This window comes from Phyllostomus discolor, chromosome 10 (assembly GCF_004126475.2).
Source record: "Phyllostomus discolor isolate MPI-MPIP mPhyDis1 chromosome 10, mPhyDis1.pri.v3, whole genome shotgun sequence".
NCBI lineage: Eukaryota > Metazoa > Chordata > Mammalia > Chiroptera > Phyllostomidae > Phyllostomus > Phyllostomus discolor.
Window position 1 is genome coordinate 83,190,337 of NC_040912.2, and position 15,676 is coordinate 83,206,012.

The 15,676-nt window shown below is 49.2% G+C and overlaps 1 protein-coding gene across 1 annotated transcript in view; it reads right to left on the minus strand.

The window, feature by feature from the left end:
- Positions 1-15,676, minus strand: part of KIAA1549 (KIAA1549 ortholog) — a gene marked incomplete at its 5' end in the record, with an annotated part of 119,197 nt that overhangs the window by 38,746 nt on the left and 64,775 nt on the right. The window contains 3 exon segments of the mRNA XM_028525218.2: positions 6,391-6,542; positions 6,545-6,574; positions 9,699-9,876. Of these exon segments, the coding sequence (XP_028381019.2) occupies positions 6,391-6,542; positions 6,545-6,574; positions 9,699-9,876 (360 nt within the window).

The following is a 15,676-nucleotide window of genomic DNA, read 5'->3' on the forward strand; positions in this document are numbered from 1 at the left end:
CCTGAGCTGCTCTAGAGCAGTCAGAATACAGGGAGAGGAGAAGGCTGGCCTGTGGGTGGATGACTCCAAATGCCAGCTCCAGAGCGGAAACCTACTATTTCTAAAGGGGTGGATTTCTAAAACCCAAGCATACGGGGACACCAAGGGAGCAGGCCTGCAGGACCACAATCGGGGCTGACAAAAGCTGGGGCCCACAACCTCAGCAAGGAAAATGGGGAGGGACGAACAGCACCAGACGCCCCACGGCAGGGCCCAGACACGGAACAGATGCGAGAGGCAAAGGCGAGGAAGAACCAGCACGGAGTGGGAGTTACCGCCAGGGTAAAGGGAAACGGTGGAAGTGACAGTGAAAGAAGGAGGTGAACACGAAGGAACGACGACTGGAGGAAACAGACAGGTTTTGCTCTAACCATGCTGGGGCTGCAAGGGCACAAAAGCTCCGAAGGAGAGCAGCTCTGTGGAGCTGCAGTCAGAGGACAATGGCGTGGGGGACGTGCGGGCTGGAGACGTGGCTTTGAGAGCTGACATTTCTAAAGATGAAAATGGTCCATGAATAAAACGTCGGAGGGCATCTTACAGTTCGGCGCTCAGAGGGAAAAAAGGAAGCTAAGAAAAAAGAGCCGACTTCAAAAAAAAAAAAAGGAAGAATTTGGATAGTTCAATGGAATAGAAGGCAGGGAATAAAGGGTTTCTAGAAAGGAGTGGCCCGCAGAAGTGACTGGGGCACAAAGGTGAAGGAGAAAGGGGTCCTGGGAACATCCACCCGTCACACTGGCAGGGGCAGGGGGCCCACGTGGAGCTAACGAGGCACCGACTGCAGGCCTACCACTGAGACCCCGCAAGCCTGCAGCACAGGGTCCAGGCCTTGGGGCCTTTGCTGAGATGGGAAAGGTGCTCGGAGTATATGGATACGGGGACAATGAAGGTGGGACACCACTTTCGGTGGGTGACAAGTGCCAGGGCTGGTGTTTGCTGTTTCCTCAAGCCGAGCTTGGGAGCGTGGAGAAATAACGGCGTATCCACAGCAGTCTCAAGGTCTCCTCGCCCTCGGCGGGGGCGCCGTGGGCAAACCGAGCCCCCTGGCCAGGCTGTGTCCCACGCCTACGGGCAGTGCGAGCCATCGGAAGACACCGGCAAACCCGTCTGGGAGTTATCTCAGATCGGAGACTGTGCAGAAGCAAAAGGCTTTGTCGTGTTTGTGCCAACTCTCTGCACGCATGAGTGATACCACGTGTGGCCTCCAACGTCTTCGGCACTAAACGTCTAGGATTCCTGGGTAGGAGTAGTCTGCAATCACACCACTTTCGCCAGCAGAGGGAGACAAAATTTACCGTAACAATAGTTTACAAAGAGGTTGCTTGGAAACAAAAGGCGAGGAGGGGCCTGCCTGTGTTTCCAGAGCAGGCCACTCCACCACACGGGCAGGAATGTTGTTTCGGACCCCATACACCCAAACCTGTCACTCCACGGCGCCGCCCAATCCCCCCTATCCCCCAGCCACCCAGGATAAAACTTATTTCCGAATCCCTGAGACTTGATTAGCACAGAGACTTTCAACTGGGGGCGCGCCCTCTCCTGGGGGCGTGTAGCCAGCCCTCTTAAGGGAACCCAATTCTAGATGGAAAACCTCTGTACATGTTTCTCCCTAAACGTGGTGTTCCTAGGGGCATGGCAGTGGTCTGGGAGCCGTGCTGGTCCCCTCTCCAGCCCCCGTTCCTAAGAGACTTCCTACTTTACAGGGGAGAGACGCACCTCTCTCTCACCCATGGGGCTGCTTCACCCCAGCAGCACCTCATTTTAAATTAAAGGTGACTCTAAATGAAAGAATAGCAGTCATAATCGGCAGTCAACTAATCATCACCATCAGCATCACCCTCATGTCGACCGTGGTGAAATCCTCACGGGTGGATTTCCCGGTAAGGCAGTAAGTGCCTCTCGTGACTGGAAAATTCTCTCTTTTGTGAGGTAGATGGTTTGCTCTATCAAAACTGGAGGAGGAGCCCACAGATTGGAGACCTCCTCGAAGCAAAGGTCTCCAAAGGGAATACGGTAAAAATAATTATTCAACAGCACTGCCTCCGTGGTGCCCTGAGTCCGGGAACTGGAGACCTTCCCCGACAGCTGCCAGGGCTCGTGGGACAAACAGCACACATATGTGTCAAAATGCTTCACCAATGCCACAGCACCTTACGAATGAGACCAACGCCACTGTTGCCGCTCTCAGTGGATAAGCATCGTGAACAGTCTGCTAGGAGTTCAGAGGCATGCGATTAAGCAATCAAATATAATTCAGATACAAAATCCTGTCATTCGGCAACAGGATGTGACACGCGGCAGACCCTCGATTAACGGTTGAGGAACGGAATGAATTTCAAAAAAGGTCAGCTGACGCCTCGAACTCACTGGGTTTGTGTGCGGGACCACGGAAAGGGTCTACGCCATGCATGGAACAGATATGCACGGTGGCCGTGAAGCCCTGCAGCTTACTGCTGACGCCAACTCACGCCTCTAAATACTCGATTCTCACACTTCTCCCAGGCTGGGTGACTCACCACCTTCTACAACAATAGAATTTGGCAACAAATCTGGGCTTATGCACCACACAAAAGCCATTAATACACAGAAGGAAAACATTAGAGGAATCACTGCCCCACCCCAGCCCCTACCGCTCTCGCTTATAGAATTAGCTACTTTTGTTTTATCCCTACTTTCTGGTATACTTTTCTAGTCTTCCATTTCTTTTTTGTTTGTTTTAATCTAGAGTTAAGTCTGGCTACATTGTGTCTCCAGCTTCCACATGCAGAATAAACTGAGTATTTATAAAAAAAAGAGAGTGACTAATCGTGCCCTAATATTCATATTAGGACTGGGTTACTTCTGAGGAAGGACGGCTCTTTGCTCCTTCTTTCTTTAATACGTCACAAAGGGGACAGGCCCCAGGGCCAGTGCCCCACCGGGATATGTCACCCACAAGTCGGGGGGGCCTGCTGGGCAGGTCAGTCAAGTAACCGGAGAGATGCCTGATGAATTGTAGCTCTTGTGAGGCATAGATGTAACACAACCCAGACGCAACAAGACAGAGGGATGTTCCTGGCACTCGGTCGGCCTGAACCCCGGGAAGGAGTATGATGACGACAAAGACACACCGGCTCCGTCCCAACCTCTGAGCTTCCGCTCCACATCACCTCTCGGAAGGCAGAGGCAGCCCGTCACCAGGAGTGGGGTGGCAGCCCCCCCCACCCCATGCTCCTGCAGCGCCCTAGACAGACCCACACCGTGACTGTGTGTCCTTCTCCCGAACCAAAGCCCTCGGAAGCAGGACTGCACATCTGTGCCTGCCCCCCAGCCTGGCCCTGCTCGGCTCCCAGATCACGCTCAGTGTCTGTCCGGTGAGTGCACGTGCCGTGTCCACGGCTGCCCCATCTGGCTGCCCACAGTGCCTGCCAGCTGGCCAGGAGCTGCGGTCCTGCTCCAGCGACAGGGTATGGACTGTCCCCAGCAGAAGAAAGGGGCTCCCGTGGGACCAGCAGCAGGTAGCTAATGCCATGCCCATCTTTAGACAGAAACTCGACAGGGCGAGGCGGGTCCAAGCTGGAGTTTTTTGGGAACAGTGACAAGTGATGCCTTTGGGCTACAGAGTAAAGAAAATCCAGATAAAAACAAAGACGTGGGTTAGGGTTTTGTTTTGTTTTGTTTTTTTCATTGTTATTAGAAATAAGGAAGGACCCTGCTTCCAAATACGACAGAAAGGCCTCTCCCGCTTATCATATTTCAAAACGATCTATTCCCTGACATCTGAAGGTTTCCCTCTCCTACAGGGGGAGGGGGTGTGGAGTTGTGGTCCACAGACTCATTGTTTCCAGATGTTCAGAGATCTGGGGTTTGCTACAAGATTTCGGAGAGTAGTAGGGAGGCAGCTTGGGGGGGCGGGAAGGGGGTGGAGTGGGGGGAAGGTGTGGGGAGAAGGAGGGAGGAAAGGAGGGGAGGGGAGGGGAGGAGCACCCCAGGAAGACGAAGACCTCTTACGGTCACTGGGGAGACAGCACCTTTTCCAATCGCCCCCGGGAAACAGGCGAGGGGCCCCTGGCTATTACCAGATAAGCTCAGAAGAGCCTACGAAGTAGAGAACTTGTTTTTCAGCTACGTGGAGATCACCGTTTTCCTGTTCCAAACACATGGCAGATCCACACAGTGGGTTCCGGCGCCACCCAAAGCAAGCCGGTGCTTTTGAAACATTGGGAGGTTCCACCCTCCAAACACCACGTGTCCTCTCTCGGGAGGTCCCCTGCTGAAGACCGTCCCGGGAACAGGCCGTGACAGTGCAGGGGCGGCTCCAGAGGCTGGGGGCTGCATGTGAAAGTCTGCCCGTTTGAGGTGGAGCCACGTCTGGGACGCGACAGTCGCTGGGAAAGTGAAAGTGGGAGGAGGAGAAAGGCTGGGGACTGCCCTGTGCTGTGCCACAGAGACGCTGCCCTCGGACAGCTTCCTGAAGCAGCAGGTCACGGACGGGCTTCGGCAACCAGCCTTGACACTGGAGACCAAGCAGCGTGAAAGACGTAAGATACACAGACCGTCTGTGCTGGCTAAATCTCTCTGAAACGGTACTCTTGCCCCAGAACAAAATCATTTCCAATGAGATCTCTTGTTGATCTCGTTACGGTAAAATTCACACTCTGAACCACTTCGTACACCAAGTACTACTTTTTTCCAGTTTTTCCCATGCCATTCATCAGTCTAAGAACCAAACAACCTTGGCAGACTATGTAATAATAAATGGGGGCATGTAACAAATACAATATTAATATATAAAACGCTTCCAATAGTCCTGGTAGGCTGGCCCAGCGGGTTGGAGCATCGTACCGCACACCCAAGGGTTCTGGCTTTGACCCCCCCGTGGGGGCGCATGCAGGAGGCAACCAATCAATGTTTCTCTCACATCAGTGTCTGTCTGTCTCTCTCCCTCTGTGCACCCCCCTCCCAAATCAATAAGCATGTCCTCAGGTGAGGATTAAATAAATAAATTTAAAAAAATAAAATGTTTCCAATATACTTGATAATTTAACCCAATGTACTTGCAATTCAATCAAGATTTTGCACTTATTTAATTCATAAGAGAAAGAACATGCTTCGTTTACTTTTACAAAAGTGAAATAAAGTTTAAAACAATACTTATATTTTCCTTCAGCAGGGCTAGGTCTGTCACGCACAGAATTTTTTGCACCCACACAATCAGAATAAAATCCACAGCTGAATCAGGCAATTCCCTGCTTCTTATCTGCTCTTTCTTATCCAGCTCTCAGCACTGAGCGAGTCCTCGACACCCACAGAGGGTACGTGTTAGGAAATGTAGTCGACTCACGATCACTTTCCTCTCCCTCAGTAATGGCTGATCCCTGCTGTGCAGAATGTCGACAGGCAGTGAGTTCTCCGGCCCTGGGAACGGTTTCGCTCACGCCGGGTGAACTAGACACTGGCCAAGAGTCGGTATCCTTGCTCTAAAACTTGTATGTGACCACTAAACGTTGCAGAAACTGCTGAAACAGGTGAGAAGAGAATTGCTACCCCTATAAAAACTAAAATACTTTAGAAAGACATGGACAAGGAGCTGCTAAAACACTGCTGTCAAATGAGGAGCCAGTGAGCTAACTCTAAAGGACTGCAGAGTGGGAGGTGGGGAAGCATTAAAAAACCCAGGGAACTTTGCTCTCTGGTTGCTTTGCTCTTCTCTAAAGAAACCCAAACTGGGAACTGCTCTGGTGTGTTGTGGGTATTTACTATAAAAAAGACCCCAGGAAATTCCTCTCAGTAGACAAACACTCAAAAAATACAACAACAAAAAAAACTTCAGGTGTGTTGAAAAATCGGAAACTAAACACCTACTCATACATTTAAGGTGAGATGTTTATGGCAGGTATTACCAATCTTGAATGACTAAGTGGTCCTGACCAAGGCGGATACAGGGGCTTGCAGTGGACGGAAAACAAAGGGCCATCCAATGAAGCTGTGTCTGAAAGAAACAGACTCACAGACCGGAGAAAATCTGCCCTGGCTCCTGTTCTCTGACGAGATCGGGGGTTGACAGAGATCAGAATTCGTCCCCAGAACAGATGGGACCTGCTGACTGATGGTCTCGCAAACAAAAGCACAGTGGACGCAAAGGCCCCCGAAGGCTAGGCACGGCCACTACACAGCTTCTTCCGTCTCCTCGGCACACAGTTAACGCTACGGAGGAACTGGGGTCCCGGCCCACGAACACGAGGGCAGGGGGGCACCGCCATTACAGCCAGGAGATTGCCCTGCTGGCCCTCTGTCTGCACCCGGAGCCCGAGCCCCCCCCCACCTCACGTGCGAGTCGGGTCTACCTACGCACGCCGGGGGCTGGCCCCTCACCTTCTGCCGCTGCTGAATGTTGGCCACGGCGTCGGGCTGGAAGTCCAGCTTGTCCGTGCGGCACAGCTTCCAGTAGAGGATGACCACAATCACCATCGCCACCAGCACGGGGATGACCACGCCCACGATGACCCAGAGGTTGCTGCTCTGGACTCCGGCGACGGCCCCTTCACCCTGTCCACGGCTGCGGGCAAGGAAGACAGGCAGGCGGATGAGTGACTGCCCCCGCCCCCCCGGGACAGCCCCCCGGGGCAGTGCGAGCCCTGTCACCTCCACTCGAGACAACCGGTGAGCGGCTGTGATCTGATGACAGGACACTCGACCGGGTGAACAGACGCCACATGGAAGATTACGTGGAGAGCACGGCAGGGGTCACAGCGACACGGACGATGTATCCAAAGGAACACAGCTCACTCAGCGGCAAAGCCAGGTTCCCCGCCCCCCCCCCCCCCCGGGGCTCCTGACAGTCAGCCTGCAAGCTCGCCCGCAGTGCCCCCTGCAGGAACGCCTCCGTGCCCACAGTCAGAAATCCGAAAGGCCACGTCTGGGGGCTGCCTCCGTTTCCTCAGCTGTCTCTCTCCCTGAACCCGTGACACGTGGCTTGTAATCGATATTGCTTTACTTAAGGTACCAGCCGTCAATTTTAAAACCACATTAAATCACTTCCTTTCTCCGCCCCCGGCCAGCGTGGCAGCTACTCTTGGTTGGGGTCATCCAGAGTCCCTGGAGTCCATCAACTCCAGGCCCCACCTCACTGTGAAAAGTGGACAGCACGTGCTGGGGCACACGCAGACCCTGAGGATGGTCAGACGAGGCAAGCTGGCCGTCCTCGCCACCACTGTCCCACCTTAAGGGAATCTGGAGTAGAGTGTTGTGTAACAGTGGGCAGACTGGGGTCCACCACCACGCGGGGAGCAGGGGCCGAGGATCCCACACTGGGAACAGCGTGTGGGACACACGGCAGAGTGTGCACCCGGGCTGCCATTGGTCCGGGGACTCTGACATCATCAGATGCGTGCCCGAGCAGAGGGGCGAGAAGTAAATCACGCACAAGTGTTCTATGATGAAACTGGCCAGACAGAGCACGTTGGAGAAAATAATAATAAAGTAAAATAAAACCACATTAAGTCAAACTTCCTTTGCATCCGCCACTCCTCACTCTCCTGCCACCCCCCGCCCCTTCCATGGCCTTGGACAGTCATGGTTCAATGACTCTGTCCTGAACTTCCTTCGCCAGCTCCTGTCCCTCATCCTGCCTCCCAGAACCGGGCCCTCGCCCCCTGCACTCCGTCCTCATCCTCTCAGAGGGCTTGGCTCTCCTTAAAGCTCCAGGGCCAGCCGCCAGGCTCCGAAAACCAACGGGCCCCCTCCTCCCTGCCCTCCCTCCTCAGGGCTGATTCACAACAATCTCTCCATGACACTCCCTTCTCCTTGTCTTTCGTTCTAGCTGGCTCTGTCTTGCAGACGGTGCCTTACTACTTCCCTTAGGATGCACTTTATCACACCAGCGCACCGTGCTGATGCGCCAGGCGACTTCGCTCATGACTACGGGCACTGCTCTAAGTCGTGTCTTCCCAGCCACATCTCAGTCTCCAGGGGCAGGGGCCACGCTGTGCGCTCTTTTCGCCCCCTAAGGTTAACACATGCTGTGGGGCTGACATGCACCTGCTCCGAGATGAGACAGTGAAAACGATTCTGGGTGCTGCTCCAGGTCTGGGCTGAGGCCCTGGGGAGAGCGGCACAGGTGGGCGGGGGCCAGCACTTCACGGCACATGCACCCCAGAGCGGAGACTACACGGGAAAACGGGAAAGGTGACCATGATAACGATCTGTATTTTTTAGTCTGGCCTAAATATAGTTCATTTTGCAGGGAGACAACTAACAATGTGGGAGGGACAGAAGCACCCTGCAGGGTGGGGACAACTGGACGAGGTCCTGGCACTGGGACTGCAACTGCCTCGGGCTGCTCCTGGCCTTGGGCTGGGGCTCCCGTCCCCGGACTGTTACCCTGTGGTTTTTAGCACAAAGTGGAGGAAAGGGAAGGGCAAAGAGCAGACGGAAGTGGGCTTGGAAGGTGCCCATACCGGTGGCCATTCACCTTTTAAAAAGGTGAAGTGCTTCGCAGGAGTGGAGCTTTACCTCTCCAGCGACCAGGAAGGTCATGCAGGAAAGAAGGGAGGGACACGCTTTATTCTGTTCTCGCTGCTCTGCAGCAGGACACACCAACGCGAGATCACAGGAACCCTCGGCCGGTGGTCATTTGCTTCAGGTCTCCCACCCTCTGCTACAAAGTGGAGCAAGGTGCCCATCAGCCCTCCTCCGGGGCGGTCTGCAGGGACAACTGTAGATCCCACCAGCCTCTCCCACTGCCGAGGACACTTTCGAAGCTGTCCCTCTGTAACATGGCCTCGATCACCTTACACATTCACTGCGGTTTGGCAACATTCTCTGATGCTGAACTCCGTCTACACGCTTACTTACCCTGTACTGTTGGGAGCAAGTGTCCCTGGGCTTTGACAAGGGTTGCTCTCAGAATCATAAAGGAAAAACAGTCACATTAAAATAGCAGTCTGATTCATGAAGGTATATTTAGAGAAATACACTCTTCCATGCCTCTCCTTTTCTCAGTTTTAAACACCCAAAATCTGTGAGCTGGGAAAAAACACACTGAGATCAGCCAGTGCCAGGGCGGGCAGGGGCCTAGGATCTTCCAAAAATAATAAAGAAATACCCAGACACCTCCTTCTGGACTGTGGAGTGGCTGGGGCTTGGGTGGGAGAGAAACAGGACTGCAAAGGGTCAGGATCAAGGACTTCTTTGTGCTGAAAGGCCCAGGAGGAAGCCAACACATGCAGAGGGCACCTCCCTGCTTCCTGTGTGACTCACTGTCCCCACCCATGTTCAGAATATGACATACAAGGTTTTGGAAGAAATACAGAGAAAACACAGTATTTTACCTAAGACAGGACAGGAGCAGGGGAAAAAAAAAATATTACTGTTAACTGGAGCTTCTATAACTCACTGGAATGCTACGAACACAAAGCACCAGGTGGGAAAAAGAGCAGTGAAGCCCATAACCGCAAGCAGTTGAAATAAAGGTGTTTTCCAATAACTTCTAACAACTGACATCTTATATAAGCGCCACTTAATAATATGGGCTTAAGACACACATCTACTACACCCACATAAGAATGCTTTAGATTCAGAGTTCAGGGTCCAGAACAAGACTGGTGGCTGACCCCAGCACAGCACAGGTGACCCCTGTCCCCCCCACCCCCCGCCTCCGCGGCCAAGCCTCAGGCACTTACGTTGGGCCACAGCGCCTTGAATTCGGTAACCCAAGATAATGGCCGCTCTCTGGATGTCGATCTTGTTAATCAGGTCTGAAGACCGGACCGCACTGAGTCTCTCTCCGTCCTGATCTTCCACGAAGTAGATGAGCTGCACGGGATTGTCGTCCCCCTCCAGCCTAGACACGTTTACCACCTGAAAGACGACAGACACCGTTCGCATTTTCGAGGCTCGTGCTTCCAGATGCCCTCCCTCTGGGCACTCGGCCTTCACTGTGTTACTCGGGATTTATTCCAGCCCCCCTAATACACTCCCTACATGATCCCAGGGTCCAGAATCCCCACGATGCTCGCTTGACGGGAAGAGGGACGGTCACAATGAAAGTTCCTCCATGCAGAATGACGAATGAACTTGGTCTTGCTCAAAGTCTTCTCTGAGACAAGGGCCCTCAGGACACACAGACCACAGGGTTGCCACGTCCCAGAATCCAGACTTGCTGCCGAGAAGCCCCAGGATGGCACGGGAGGATGCTGCTGCCTGCTTAACACCCACCGCAAAGGTTAGATTCGCCCCCCATCATCTGAAGCTACTAACGGTTCTATCCAATCCCCTCTCAAATCTATCAGCGTTTTCTCCCTGTTCGTCTGGGGCACAGTTTCTCAACCGTGGTACTATTGCCATTTCGGTCCAGATAGTTCTTAGATGTGGGGGCCTGCAATGAGCATTGTAAGATGTTTAGAAGCATCCTGCCCTCTATTTGCTAGATGCCACTAGCAACAGCCGTGCCCACCCACCACTCCAACCAGCTGTGACAAGCGGAATGTCTCCGGACAGTGACAAAATGTACCCTGGGGGGACAAAATCACCCCTAGTTGAGAACCACTGCTCTTGGCATAATACATCTCTTAAATTCTTTAATACGCCCCCCAATAATGGGTAGATCATTCAGAGAAAGAATCAATAAGGAAACAGCAGATTTGAACAACACTACAGACCTAGCAGGCACATGCAGAACATGCCATCCAAGAGCAGGATACACATTCTTCTTAAAGGCACACAGTACCTTTTCTAGGATAGACTGTATGTGAGGCCACTGAAATAGTCTCAACATATTCAAGAACACAGACATTTTGTCAAGTGACTTTTCCAGCCACCATGGTGTCAAACTAGAACCAATAAGAAAAAGAAAGCTGGAAGATTAAAGAATACATGGAAATTAAACAATGTACCCCTGCAACAACCAATGCACCAAAGAAGAAATCAGAAGTTAAAAAATCTTAAATGAAAATGGAAACACAAGATACCAAAATCTTATGAGATACAGTAAAAAGTTATAAGCAGAAAGTTCACAGCTACAAATGCATACACCAAGAAAAAAGAAAGGTCTCAAATAAACAATCTAATTGACACCTCAAGAAACTAGAAAAAGAAAAAACTAAGCACAAAGTTAATAGAAAGGAGGAAATAATAAAGATTTGGAGCAGAAATAAGTGAAATAGAGACTAGGAAAACAGAAGAGGTGAACAAAATAAATGTTGATTCTTTGAAAAGATAAACAAAATAAACAAACCTTTAGCTACATTAACCATGAAAAAGTACAAGTTCTCAAAAATTGTAAATGACAGAGAAGACATTATAACAGATACCAAAGAAATAGAAAGGATCAAAAGGGATTACTGCAAACAATTATTCACCAACAAATTAGACAACCTAGAAGAAACGGATTCAGTCCTAGAACCACACAACCCACCAAAACTGAATCATGAAGAAATAGAAAGTCTGAACAGACCAGTAACGAGTAAAGAGATTAAATCAGTAATAAAAAAAAATTCCCCAAAAGAAAAGCCCAGGCCCAGATTGTGTCACTGATGAATTCTACCAAACTTCTGAAAAAGAGGTAATGGCAACTGTGCTGAAAATTTTCCCAACAACTGAGCAGGGAATGCTCCGCAACTCATTTTATAAGACCAGCACTACCCTGCACCGAAGCCTGGTAAGGGCACTATAAAAAAGTAAACGGCAAACCATTATCTCTGATGAACACAGATGCAAAATTTCTCAACGAAATACTAGCAAACCAATTCGACAGCACATGTAAAGGATCCTACACCATGATTAAGTGGGATTCATCCCTGGATGCAAGGACAGGTTCAGTCCACATATGCAAATCAATAAGTGCGATACACCACATTAATAAAAAAAAATCATAAGACCATTCAATAGATGCAGAAAAAGCATGTGACAAAATTCAACATTCATTCATAAATAAAAACCCTCAACAAGCTGAGTATAGAAAGACGATACCTCAAGGTAGCAAAGGCCGTATATGACAAACCCACAGCTAACATAATACTCAGTGATGAAAGGTTGAAAGCTTTTCCACCAGGATCAGGAACAAGACAAAGGTGTTTCCTCTCACCACTCCCATTCAACACAGCACTGGAAGCCACAGCAATCAGGCAAGAAAAAAAAATAAAAGGTCATCAGGCACAAAAAAGAAATAAAAGGCACCTAAATCAGAAAAGAAGAAGTAAAATTGTCTTTGCTTGCACATGACATGATCTTATATATAAACAAAACCCTAAAGACTCCACCAAAAAAAAAAACTATTGGAATAAGTGAATTTGTAAATTTGCAGGACACAAAATCAACACATTGAAATCAGTTGTGTTTCTATAAACTAACAATGAACTATCAGAAAAGAAATAAAGAAAACAATGCCATTCACAATAGCATCAAAAACAATAAAATACTTAGGAATAAATTTAAAACAAGTGAAAAATCTGTACACTAAATATTGTAAGACATTGGTAACTAAGAAGACACAAATAAATGGAAATACATCCCATGTTCACAGTACGGAAGAATTAATATTGCTAAAATGTCCATGTTATCCAAAGCCACCTATAGATCCGATGCTATCCCTACCAAAATTCCAATGGGATTTTTTTACAGAAATAGCAAAAAACAATCCTAAAATTTATAAGGAACCACAAAGACCCTGCTGACAAAGGAGCCAAGAATACTCAATGTGGAAGGGACAGTCTCTTCATTAACAGTGTTGGGAAAACTGGACAGTCACACGCAAAAGAACAAAACTGGACCACTCACAAAGTTAGTTCCAAATGAACAGACTTAAACGTAAGACCTAAAACCATAAAACTCCCTGAGGACAACATAGGGAAAAAAGCTCCTTGACATGGGTCTAAGTAAAAATTTTTTAGGGAGGAGACCCAAATCACAAGCAACAAAAGCAAAAATAAACAAGTGGAACTACTTCAAACTAAAAAGTTTCTGCACAGCAAAAGAACCAACAAAAATGAAAAGGCAAGCTATGGAATGTGAGAAAATCTTTGCAAATCATATCTCTGATAACAGTTTAATATCCAAAATACACAAGGAGCTCATGCATCTCAATAGCAAAGAATATAGACATCTTTCCAAAGAAGATATACAAATACCAATGGGCATATGAAAAGAAGGTGCTCAACACTTTAATCACAAAAAAATGCAAATCAGAATCACAATGAGATATCACCTCATACCTGTTACAATAGCTAATATCAAAACACAAGAGGTAAGTGCTGGAGAGGATGTGGAAAAAAATGGAATCCTTGTGCACTGTTGGTGGGAATATAAATTGCTACAGCCATTACAGAGAACAGTGTGAAGCTTCCTCCGAGAGCTAAAAATAGAACTACCATCTGATGCAACAATGACACTCCTGGGTATGTATTCCAAGGAAATGAACTCACTATCTCGGAAAGAGATCTGCACCCGCAGGCCCTCTGCAGCACTGGTGCCAAGACACGGCACCAACCCACGGGCCCACCTGTGGGTGGATGGGTGGGTGGATGAAGGAGATGTAGTTGCATACACACAATGGAACGCGAGTCACCAACAAAAATGAAGAGGAAAATCCTGCCATTTCTAACAACATGGATGGATCATGAGGGCATTCTACGAAGTGAAAGAAGTCAAAGATCATACTGTATGATCTCACCTACATGTGGAATCAAAAAAAAAAAAAAACAAACTCATATAAACAGAGAGCAGATTGATGATTGCCAAAAGCCGGGTGAAGGGGTAATGGGTAGAGGTTGTCCAAGGGCAGAAACTTGCAGTCGTAAGTCCAGGGATCTAACATACGGTACAGTGAACAGTCAGGCACACCACACTGTACCCCTGAAAGATGCTGAGAGCAGATCTTAAAAGTTCTCACCACACACACACACACACACACACACACATGCCAAACTAACTGTGAGCAATGGTGTGTTAACTAACCTTATTGTGGTAATCATGTCACAGTCTACAAGGTCTGTCCAGAAGGTATCCAGCCATGATATGAAAAATAGAGACATTCATTGAAGGAGACACAAGGTACAAGAAACACTGTACAGAGGACAATGACACCTCAGTCCCTTTTCAAAGTGGGACCTTGGGACCTCACAGAGTTCTCCCAACCGCCATCAGCTCCCCTGCTGTATCTTCCTGAGTCTCATCAACAGTCTGAAATCTCTTCCCCTTTCAAAGGTGATTTTACTTTTGGGAGAAGCCAGAAGTCGCACAGCCCTGAATCTGGGCTGTAGGGGGCCTGAGTCACCTGGGTGATTTGATGGCTCGCAAAAAAAAATCTGCAAGAGACATGATGCATGAGCGGGCATATAGTTGTGATGAAGTTGCCAACTGCCAGCTGCCTATTGCTGTGGCCTTCTGAGTCATCCGAATAGTTTCCATGGAGGAATGTTCAAGCTTAACACAAAATTTGACACAAATCTGTTGCTATACTTGCTCGGTCACTTTGAATGCAAAGGCCACACAGTGCACATGTTCACTCAAGGGCATCTACCTTGCCCACTGACGAGTACAGTGAGGTCGTCATTGTTCACACACGAGCATTCCAGTCCACTCTCCTCGGCTGCCAGGTCACATTGTCCACAAACCGCTCTCGTTATATTAACAATGGCTGCACTTTCTCCGGACAGACCTCGTACACTTATATCAAGTCATCACACTCTACACCTTAAACTTATACATTGTCATCTGTCAATTATATCTCAATGAAGCTGGAAAAAATTCTCATAAATTCAATCCACTGGATCAAATAGTACTTTAATTTGTTCCAAAATTTCTCTCTCCAGTGTTCAGGGTACATCTTTACATCAGTGCTTCAGAATCTAGTGCATTTGATACATCACAGTTTTCTGTACATGGAGCTTTTTATTATGTTGCTATTTCTCTCATTGATGCGCAACAGTTTTACTGCCCCTGCAGGCTCCAGCAGACTGTTGGCTGACGTTCTCAGTAAATGATCGACAATCACTCTTGAGGCCTCCACTTCACACACACGGTTTGAAGCTTTGGCCCCCATACTTGCCAGTAGCCAAAGAGCTGCCACTTCTCTAGCCACCTGTACAGAACTGTAACACTGTTCTGCACCCCGCAGACACGGCCGCTGGGCTCCTTCACCACCGGAAACTTCCGGCAAATCAACAGTTTCAAGACTTCACTGTGAATGCCTTCTTCCAGACCACGTACAAAGACCCTTAACAACACAGGCCCAAACCCTCGTCCCTGGAGAAACTTCTTTACACCTCCCCATCCTGCGGCGGGCTTGTATCCGGCCTGCCCTTTGTCTGGTGTCTCTAGGCCAGCTCCCTGACCACTTCTGTTTCCTAACCACCTACTCCCTCTCCCGCCAAACTGCGCTGTACTAATTTTTTATTAGCCTTTACAATTAATGCTAACAAGGGGTTCCCAAACAGCAAGTAGATTACACCCAACTGTCCCTCTACCTGCATGACTATTTATTCCACTGAAATGTTCTGGTAAATTTTAGAAATGGTTTCCCCTGGCAGAAGCCATACTTCCCATTTCCAGGGACGCCTGGCTCAACGGAAGATTCTATGAGCCTGTCCAACCGGAAAGCAGCAGCCAGACCTAACGCCAGCATCCCTTCTGGGTGGGTGACTTCTTCTCAGACTCATGTCTG